The 11,139-nt window shown below is 34.5% G+C and overlaps 2 protein-coding genes across 2 annotated transcripts; one reads left to right on the forward strand and one right to left on the reverse strand.

The window, feature by feature from the left end:
- Window positions 1-1,936: 1,936 nt before the first annotated feature.
- LOC149501310 (uncharacterized) lies at window positions 1,937-3,953 on the forward strand. The gene is made up of 2 exons (XM_089733909.1): window positions 1,937-2,100; window positions 3,273-3,953. The coding sequence occupies exons 1-2, from the start codon at window positions 2,082-2,084 to the stop codon at window positions 3,935-3,937; spliced, it is 684 nt and encodes a 227-aa protein (XP_089590035.1). The 5' UTR covers window positions 1,937-2,081; the 3' UTR covers window positions 3,938-3,953.
- LOC149501311 (fatty acid-binding protein 1) lies at window positions 2,770-10,876 on the reverse strand. The gene is made up of 4 exons (XM_089733910.1): window positions 10,785-10,876; window positions 7,755-7,918; window positions 5,418-5,528; window positions 2,770-5,022 (listed from the first exon to the last, which is right to left on the reverse strand). The coding sequence occupies exons 1-4, from the start codon at window positions 10,852-10,854 to the stop codon at window positions 4,969-4,971; spliced, it is 399 nt and encodes a 132-aa protein (XP_089590036.1). The 5' UTR covers window positions 10,855-10,876; the 3' UTR covers window positions 2,770-4,968.
- Window positions 10,877-11,139: the final 263 nt, after the last annotated feature.

Raw genomic sequence — 11,139 nt, forward strand, 5'->3', positions numbered from 1 at the left:
CGCGCAGGTGGGTACCACCACCCTGCCTATTTCTGCCGTGAAGCAGTAATGCGTTTCGGTTTGAAGGGTGGGGCAGCCGTTGTAACTATACTTGAGACCTTAGAACTTATATCTCAAGGTGGGTGGCGCATTTACGTCGTAAATGTCTATGGGCTCCAGTAACCACTTAACACCAGGTGGGCTGTGAGCTCGTCCACTCACCTAGCAATAAAAAAAAATGCTTAAGCTTAACATACTAAAGTAAATAAATAAAGCAATTTATACAACATGACATAACACTTTCTCGCCACAAAGAATAGCTAAAACATCTACATAAATAATTATAAATTTTAATTTATACCTAATGATGTTATAGATGATTGTATAATAATTTCCATGTATCTGTGTTATTAAGAACTGGGGGTTTTGATACACAACCAAATATATTGCACACTAGCTGACCCGGCAAACTTCGTAGTGCCTCAATCGATAAATAAAAGACCTAAACTTTTGTATGAAATAAACTTGAAACAAACAAAAGGAATCCGTCCGACGGGGGACACATCAAAGGAAAATTTTATTTAATTCCGAGCATTTTCATATTTTTCTACCTTTTAAACCTCCTCTGAACTTCCAAAAATAATTTAAAACTAAAATTAGCTAAATCGGTCCAGCCGTTCTCGAGTTTTAGCGAGACTAACGAACAGCAATTCATTTTTATATCTAAATAGATAGAAGATAGATATATAGATTTCTAAAATTCAATCAGTCCCATATAGAAACATTTCACATAATACAGAAAAAATAATAATTATGTTAAGAATTCTTTTGAGAATAAAGAATATCTTTAACCCGAAGAATGAATATTAAATTAATATTAAAATCAAGTATGTATGCTACGTTATATATTTCTGATGCTAATATTTAGTGAAAATAATTATTTTATCAAAGGCAAACGTTGTATATACAACACAATAATTTGTAAACCGGTTTTCTATTTTAGTTATAACAATAAGAATAAGATTTTTTTTTATGAAAAACCAAATAGTCATGATTATATACAAATTAGATATGTAGAGAAAACAAATTAATAATTGGACGAGATTTAGTATTTGTCGTTCACAATGTTGGTCAAAAGTCATTCGTTAATTTAGAACATAGTTTAGGCATTGTCTTAAAGTGTTTTTATGTTTATTTAATAAAGTTAAAATTTCATAGCCTATTATTTAAAGTTTTATTTGAGGAAACGATGTCTGTATGATGTCCTCAATTATTCATGCTTCTAATAAAATATATTATCCATTTTATATTTGAGCATAATTCTTACTCAACCTTTCTTACAAAGTATACGTAAAGTACCTATAGGTAATAGGTATTCATAAAATTAACAATTAATTATAAAAACTAGTGGAATAGGCGAGGAATGACGTTACGTTAAATATTCAACATACTTAGTTAATCTAGTATTTTTCCCACATTGAGCGTGCAATGACCAACGAATAACAAGAAATGTTGGCTTATTGACCATTTAGCATCTGTGAAAGTGCATTAATATGATATAAGTAACAAAACAAAATCGCTGGACGTCGATTTACGGGTTCTTGAGACTATATTGAACTCAAGAACCTTCAATTCAAGAGTAGATTGAACTCTCGTCATTAAATAAGAGATAAATTAATTATATCTCCCCCAATATTCATTATTACCCCATTTAATTTCCTTTATTGATAATTCTTTTTAATTTATTCCATTTCACTTTTCACATTTTAAAACAGACATGGCTTCAGTTTTTTTTTTGAGTTTCTTTAGCTGTTTAAGTTTTGTATCTTTTGCTTGATAAATTGACACTTGACATTGCAAATATGTCATTGTGTGACATTAATCCAGGCTGCCTAATTTTCAAACATATTTCATGCTTTCATACTTCAGTGATTTCATGTTATAAAAACTATTGTCCTTTTTGTCTATTTTCGAAAAAAAGTTATGAATAACATTAGAAATGAATCAAAATATACTTTTTGAAATTCATAGACGCTCAATAACAATTAATAAAATAGAGGAATCGACGATATCGTGGCAAAAAAACGTGCTAGCCGTTCGTCATGATAAAGGAATACAAATGTATGAATTCTCACATAATTTAGAATGTATCGACAAAAATATAGACTGTTCAGAAATTCATGTACCAACTACAAAGACGAGTCCTGCTGAAAAGCTGTTCTCTGGTCAAGTGTTTGATAGGTACACTCCAAATATGTTGTATACCGATATGCTTTTGGAACCGGCGATGTGGGCACATAACCCAACGATGCTAGACGATTTGGTGAACATAAGCCATTTTTCCTGGTCTCCAGTTGGTTTCATACAAAATAACGAATCGGCTTTAGCTATCTTAAACAATGTAGGCCAGGTTGATATTATTGCTCCCAAAGAAAATAGATGGGTCAATGTGTTCAATCTTTCGCCGTATTTGAGTCATTCTCTTAAAATACAAGCATCTATGAGCCCACAAAGCTTAAAACAAGAGGCATTCAAAGTATCTATATGTGCAATATCTTGGGCACCTGTCCTTAATCTGAATCGAACATGTTTTTTCGTTACTGCTCAAAAAGATGGCTCCTTATACTTCTGGTGCATTCAAAACATAGACTTAGATGTTAAAGCCTCTTTGATTGGTGAAACAAAATGTGAATGTTTTGAAATAAATTCAATATTGTGGGTCCCTAAAACAAATACTGAATTTTGGTTGATATGCCCTGATGTGACTGGTGAAATAATAGGATTTGAATGTTCATTTGAAAACAATTGTATAATTCATAAAAATCAAAATAATTTGTGGCCACATAAAGACAAAATGATAGCCCATAATTTAAATTACTTTACAATAGACAATAAATATGTACTAATTTACTCTAAACACAGACATTTGATTGTACAAGTTCTGGATAAAAGTCTCAGAATTTTAGTCCAATATGTCAAAAACGTCAATGACTACAGAATAAAAAACATAACAAACACACTTGATGCATTCTACATCTCAACGTCTAATTGTGAAATATTTAAAATTGATGTTTATTTAATGGACACAAAATTGGATGTAGTTATTACTAAGCAAGAAGTCAAAGAAAAAGACTTGGGAACATCATACGAAATGCTCGGTGCTGTTTTCTCACCGAACAAAATTATTTGTGCAATGATCATGTTCAATCGACAAATTTGGTATAGAAAATTGAGGAACCGTATAGAGACATGCTTTATGACAACTGAAAATACAATGGACACCGTGTTTTCAGTTCTCCTGGACAACCCAACAAAGAGCTTACTGAATTATCGGGATTGCTTAAATTTGCTGAGGTATAGAACTATGAAATTAAAAGAATTGCCATCAGCTGATTATGATAAGCTATATCAAGATGGACATACAGATGTTTACAAAATGAAATTGTATTTAATATGTTTGATTTTACATAATAAATTAAAAAGCATAATCAATATTAGTGTGGAACCACCACTTCCTGAGACATCTATAGAAAAAGTGAAAGATTTTATATTATTAAATCATGCAACCAAAACTATTAACAATTTGTATGAAATTCTAAATGAGAATGGTCATACAGAGTTTCAAATTGAATGCTTCAATGGATGCAAGATGTTTATAGAAGATTATTGTGAGAGAAATGAACGGAAAGTTCAAAGTGTTTTACATCTGGACTTAATCAGGTTTGTGACGGAAAGTGAAATTTTAATATGTCAATGCTGTGATGAACAATTGAATAGATTTTCGTGTAAAGAAGGGCATTTGAATATGTTTTGCTCTTTAACATTTACACAAATAAATAGTGATGAATATTTAGTATGTAAAGCTTGTAATGCTACAGCGAGATCTGAGCTGTACACTATTGATCCAATGTGTGTTTTTTGTGATTTGTATTTACAGAAAATATATAGAAATACATAAAAGTTGCAGTTTAAAACTATTGTATTTTTTTCTCAATCGTGTTCCGCTTAAACTACAACCCACTTACATTCTCTCTGGACCTGGCAAAAGGGAAACGGGAGGGGCTTCACATTCCAGCGAGGTCCACAGATATTGTAACCGAGCTATACATTTTGTTTTTACATACATTTAATATCTCATTAATCATAACTTATACATTAAATGCATATATTTAAATAGTTTAAATAGTTTTTCTTCTTCTCAATCGTGTCACTCTTGAGAAAGTGGTCGTGATCGTCATTTAGTGTTGGAGGGGGCAGACTTGATGCGTCTCACGATGTTCCGCCACCTCTCTGCTCGAGGCCATTCTACTGCACTCATGGGACCTGCCATTGCCGTTTTAATTTGGTCGGTCCACCGCATTTGTGACCTCCCGTGCGGCTTGTACCATCAATCCTTCCCTGGACAACGAGGCGTTCTATGAACAGGCCATCTCGTCGCGAAACGTGTCCGAAGAAATCCACTTGTTAAGTCAGTTTTATACTTACTTACTATACATGAAATAAATGTAATACAAATTAAAATTACCTTTTTAAATACTTTATAGTTTTAATTTATACTTTTTTTATTGTCATTTATTTATTTGCGAGGTTTTGAAAGGCATTTATCTTTGGGCATCCATGACCACCATCCACGGACGGAAATCTTGCTCTTGTCCTGCTATGTCATACGTCATCGCTGCACTCACCCTTCTTTTGCATAACCTCTTTCACGCTTTGCGATTACATTACACGGAGATGCGATGCATTTTTTTTATGTTATCCGAATGCAGATATTTTTATGCCACCGATATTTATCAAATTGTAATTCAATGATAATGAGGTAGCTGGCGTGGTTATAATCAGGAATGGAAGAAAGGAAAGCAGGCTTAATCACATAATTGATATAAAATACGCGAGAAAATAAATTTAGTGTAAACTTAACAGAAGTTTTTTATTGTAAATTAAAACTTATTGACAGATTTTAAGGAAAATTAATGTTAAATAAAAATATTACACTTTGTAGAATCTCTTCGCGACACCGTCCCAAGAAGAGTTCGTTATTGTCTGAAAAATTAAAATGCCTTATAAATATATACTATATGATGACCGAGCTTTGCTCGGCTTTTTTTTTTATAACGCCATCTTGTTGTGTCTTTAAAGCAGTAAAAATAGTATTATTATTCGCCAATAGATGTCGGGAATAGTTCATTATTGAAAACCCGAATAAAACAACATTTTCTGAAAATAAATCGTAGCTAGATCGATTTATCGCCCCCGAAATCCCCTGTATACTAAATTTTATGGAAATCGTTGGAGCCGTTTCTGAGATTCAGATTATATAAATATTAAAAACAAGAATTGCTCGTTTAAAGGTATAAGATTTGGTATGGATTGTTCATGGCTCTACAACCAAACAGGAACGCAAAATAAAATAAAAACTCTCCACAACAACATTTTACCACAACAAGATCATCGCCATTGAATTCCCTCTTGAATGTGATCACTTTGCCGTCATGAAACTTTTGGACTTGAGTCGTCACATTGCCGTCGACAGTAATTACTGTTTTACTCTGAAACCAGAAAAAGTGTCATATAGATTTTCGTTGAAATATCCTAAATTGTCATATTATTGAATTATCATCATATTTATTTCATTTGGTCAAGTTCTAAGTTAAATTATGTGTTAAACTTAATGGCCTCGTTCACGTTACAGTGAGGAATAATTAAGATAACTTAAAAGCTTTGATTGAAAACGCCTTAGTTATACCTAACCACGGATACAGTAAAGAAGTAATACGACAAGTCTGTACCTAATGATATCACAAAAGGCTAGATTAAATCGAAAGATACTCTGCAAGTGGAACGCTAGCTTTTTGGATAGGCCGAGCATTACAGTCGTCGTTGTCCGCAGCTTTCCACATGGCTTGGTACTCTCAATCACGCCTTTCGATTGCATATACATCATAATATGCTATACATAGACGGCATGCATGGCTATGCGGGTGACAGCAGGGAATGTGTAACATAGCGGCCATTGGCGTCTCTCCCTGGGCGTGGTTCAGGAGAGACAACCGAATATTGTACCCTGTCTTGTGTCGACAGCTCTATTGGACGAGTCTCCGAAGAGGTTGAATTAATTTTAGTTTAATAAACCTTTTAAAAATGCCACAGGGTTGAGGGTTCACACCCTTTTATCATGGCGCCGTAACTCTGAGGAAAATTTCTAAAACCTTTCGGGAAATAGGGATTATTAATGTTGACATTTTGACCGGTGTTAAGTATTGAATTTATGTAAAGGTTACAGTATCTAAAACTCAATAAATCACAAGTTCGATCTGGGAAAATATTCGATTTAGCACCTGTTATGTCACGTTTGTTAAGACAATAAATGTATTACAAATGATATTGAATGTGCAACAATTCTAACGAATAAATCCAATAAAAGTATTACGTAAGTACATGTACATATGATGTTCCAATTATGACAATTTTCGACGATTCATATCTCGGATATTGCTTAATATACCAGATAAAATTTGCACATATCCAGTAAGTTTATACGACTGTTTTATCTTATCCTTCCGATAGATAATAATGTGCACTTAGTATCAAAGTTCAAAGTCTGGGTATAAAATGTGCGAGTCATATTTAGTGACTTAAAAACGGAGATAAAATTGGATAGAGGATTTGGTAATTTTTTTTAAGCACTAGGTATAAATTTCTGAAGTCCTATGATTTTTTTTGATTGATAAATAACCCTAATTGTGTAGAATAATCTTCACGGGTCATGCACGGATTTCCTTCTGTGTCACCGGACAGTATTCTTATTTTTCTGGGTGACAGCAGGTCCCAGCATCTGATAGCTGCATAACAGGAATTAAGCTTACAAGTGTGTAACGTGTCTAGTGAGACACGGATTGAATTCCCTGAATATTTTGAATATAAAGGCGCCCATTTCAAATTTAATTATGAATTACTAGTGACAAGATCAAAATTAATACATATAATAATAACCTTATTCTGCCGAACAGATGACAAACTTGAAGCACGACTTCGCGACGAACGTGATGACAATTATTGCTGTTGTAATGAAAACTCTTACAACAGTTTACCTATAGTTTAGTTTTTAATATCAATTTCACAAAATTAGTAGGGGCTTAGATGAACTATTGATGCGTGATGAAGATGATTAAAATACCGTTATCTTTTGTTATTCAGCTACAATTTTTTTTATTGCCAGATTAGCGAACGCGCTCACGGCCCACCTGGTGCTATGTGGTTACCGTCATCCGTTTTGAGATATCAGTTCTAAGTCTCAGTGGTTTTTACAGTATAACGTCTGCCCCACACTTCAAACAAGTAACCGAAACGCATTACCTACCACATTTGTTGGAAATAGGTAGAATGGTGGTACCTACCCATGAGTGCTCACAAGTAGCCCTACCACCAATGTTACTTATTGATTTGATTAAATACTTATTTCACATACATATCACACATACGGTGCTATAAAGTCACTTATGCAATTTTTGTTAACACTGAACTGAGTATGACAAAATACATTTTTTAATAGTTATTAGTGAGATGAGAGAGACGTTTGCTTTTACTGATGAAGTTTGTAGTTAATTTTATTTCTATAGTCTAGCAGAACTATATGAGAATTATATAATAAGATGTTGAATTTTCCAATGTTTCTCCTGAAAAATTACATAATTTGCATAAGTGACGTTATTGCACCGTATGTGCGATATATAATCAAAGAGCATAGGCTCTATTTTCAATTAAAATCCACTTACATCAAAATCACCGATTCTTTCGTCGAATTCAACGCCAGACTTGAAAACCAACTCCCTATTCCATTGATCTGATGTAGTCGTGTAAATGTATCTGTCGCCGTCTTTCATTAATTTCTGACACGGCTTGAAATTGATGTAACCCTTTGTCTGCTCTTCAGATAGTCCTGTCAATATTAAAAGACTTGAAAAAAGTTTGCGAGCAAAAAATATTGTTATATAATGCAATGTGCTGCTGCCTTTAGCAAAATTAATGGAATTGCTTGCTACGTTATTTATGTTGAGAATACATAGCCCTCGAGAAAGTCGTTCATGCGATATTTTTGTTCCAAAATGAATGTCTGTGAAGATCCTCTCTCGTTCTGTACCACGAATTGGTAGTTCTACTTTTGCATTAGATCATAGGCAGAGACAGAGAGAAATTCCTAGAGAATACCTCTCAGAGACTCTCTTCAGAGTGTTGAATCCATAATTCTGATGTTTGGAGGATGATAAAATCGACATAAAACGCCAAATTGTGTTTTTTTCCTACCTATGCTGATAGCCTTGAGAGGCTATTTCAGCTTCACCCTAACGTGTGTAGGTGAGCTCACGGGGTTCAAACCGGAGTGTTGCTAACATGACCCTAGCAAGAGCAGTGCTTCGCAGAATATACCACCGGATCGCAAACGCGACCCACTGAGAAGATCCGGCGAGAAACTCAGTGGGCTGTATCTGTGGGTTAATTTACTCGTCGAGCCCTTCATCGCAAGCGTTCGACGAGAACGATGACCGGTTGGACTCTGTCAGTTGAGAGTGACATTTTGTACGCGTACACACTACCGACGCCAACCACGTAATAGCGCGCTGAGAAACATGTGGACAGTACTATTGGTCGAGTGCTCGCGAGCGCCTTTGATTTGTGCAGAAAAACCGACAGCGCTCCGAAGTGCGGCACGTGGTCGCGAGCGACCGCAAGCTGTGACAAGCTAGGTACGCCAAATGAGCTCTATCACGTTGGCGCTTGACTTTACTCGGGTAACTAGACAAGCGACACCGAGCAATGGCAAGATAATGCAAGTATACTGCTTATATAATAGCCGGCAAACTTCTTGAGCATTTGTTGACGTAGTGGGGGTAAGTTTGCGCATGGTACACTCACGTGCAAAAATATTATTTACTCTGCGTCATAATGCAATTAAATTATTAAAATCAACATATGTATTTATTTATATATTTATTAGAACATCAACAAAAAATATAGGTTAATAATTGTAATAATTTAATCTTGGGGTAAAATAGATATTCCTTCTATTAAGTCAAAACTAGAGCTGTTGCCAGGTCTTCGTTCAGTTGAAGCGAAGCTGGTATTTGTAATTTTTTTTTCGTTATCATAATCTTGACCATTATCATCATCACTGTTTTCATCACCCGAGTCGCCATCATCGTGTTAAGTCGACATAGGGCTCATCGGTGTAGTTTACGACTCGGTCGGTTCGATCTTCTTTTTTGTCTATAATTAATTATTTTTTGAAGATATTCGATTCGTAGTAATCGAATGTTACTTTTTTCAATTACCAGCTTCCGATTATTTTCTGTTTTTTTTTTCCATCTGAAGCCTAGCTCTTTCATAATTCGTCGTAAACTTCATTCCGAGCCATTAAAATGTATATCTTCTTTAAAATTTTCGAAGCCTTTTTATTACAGATTGAACGAAACTATCCATTCCGGTAACTTTCTTCTTCCCTGATCTTTTCTTACCCGGAGTCCCAAGCACGATGAGCAAGCCAGAGCCTTTAGCTTCGTTAATAATGCACCTAACAGTACTCACTGATGTTTTTGTTGCTTCCGAAGTCTGTTTTACTTTTTCCATAATATCATTCTTCCCCTGTTTTATAATGAAGCAATATACGTCGTACACAAATTTTCTACCCTTTCTTTTGAATACTCCACCAGTTTGTCGCGGCATAGTGTATTTTTTATAAAAAATCAACAAACACTCAACAAATAGCAATGGCAACAAAGTCAACAAGCAATTGAGTCGTCTATTATCAAAGGTGGCAATCTGTGCATTTGGACAAAAAAAAATTATTGATATGTCAATACAGATTGATTTGAATATAATCGTCTCCTTCAAAGAATACGGTTCAAAACCTGCATTAAATAAAGGTTAATAGTTAACCTGTTATTTATCTAAGATGTCGTTCCGAAGAGTTTTGTGACTGCCAATGGAATACAAAGTCAATAATTCGTTTTTCTGATTTACCAATCATTGTCCAAAAGTCAGATTGCCGGCTTTGATAATAGTCGACTCAATTATAATAAAATATAACTTAACGATTAATAACGATAGATTTTTCACTGTACGCAAGCGTACTTTACGCAAGGTTCGACTGATCTACCAATAACGCGCTCGATACGATTTCCCCTGCCGTCGCGCCTCACCCTCACCACCAAAGTGATCTAAAATTCGGTTCTGCGCAGCCAAGGTCATTTGCTCACGATGTTTGCCGGTTACTATACCAGCCTTTCCCAAAGTTGGCGATAACGCCCCCTTGTGGGCGCTAAAGGGGTCGGTAAGAGACCCAGAAAAAAATAGGGGCGTTGGGTAGAGGCTTGGGAGGCGATTGGGATGTAATTTCATCTAGGAGGACTCTTAGACACCGACTGAGCTCCCGCTATAGTGGTTTTTAAGTAGGTGAAAAAATGGGGGCGCTAGAAAATAATTTATCCCAAAGTGGGCAGTAGACAAAATAAGTTTGGGAATCCCTGGTCTATACGTTATTATTCACTCAGCGATACTCGGCCAACATGTATTGCAGCCTTTAAAAAGATACAGCAGATGTGTTTGCCGTACCTCCCTCAACTATTAACGGATTCCCCACCTTTAAAAAAATGTATATTTGTGGTGTACTATTATTAACAATATTCAGGATAATCTAATAAAACAAATCGAACCTGTAAACATACATATTTTGAAATAATGAAGAAAAATAAAAGACATAATATACCTAAATATTTATAATATACGTCTTAATATGTATTAAACCTTACCGCAAGAGTTAACAAACTCTTCGAAATTCTCACTTCTAACATATTTATATTGTTTTCCTAAGTAAGCCATTCTTTTCAAGTTTTAACTGAAAACAAAGCCATTAAAATTGATTATTGCATCTCTTTATATTAATCCTGGTGGGCTGATAAAGTACCTACTCGTAAGTGTTGATAAATTATTTACAAACAATTTCAGGGTTATCTTTGAAAAGGATTTAATTTCAATAAAATTTTATTTAAGGTGATGGGTGTTTTTTTTATATATGTATGAGTACCTTTACAACAAACATAGAAGTTTTCCACGAATTATCTATATAATATTAGCTTTGGTTCGTAAATTTGTATTTAATTGTAT

This window comes from Bombyx mandarina, chromosome 16, assembly GCF_030267445.1.
Source record: "Bombyx mandarina strain Sakado chromosome 16, ASM3026744v2".
NCBI lineage: Eukaryota > Metazoa > Arthropoda > Insecta > Lepidoptera > Bombycidae > Bombyx > Bombyx mandarina.

Coding starts and splice junctions, on each gene's coding strand:
- LOC149501311 (XM_089733910.1), bottom strand. CDS start 10,854: ATGGCTTACTTAGGAAAACAATATAAATATGTTAGAAGTGAGAATTTC. Junction 5,529..7,754: donor AAAGAATCGGTGATTTTGAT/GTAAGTGGATTT, acceptor TTCTGGTTTCAG/AGTAAAACAGTAATTACTGT. Junction 5,023..5,417: donor ATGGCGATGATCTTGTTGTG/GTAAAATGTTGT, acceptor TTAATTTTTCAG/ACAATAACGAACTCTTCTTG.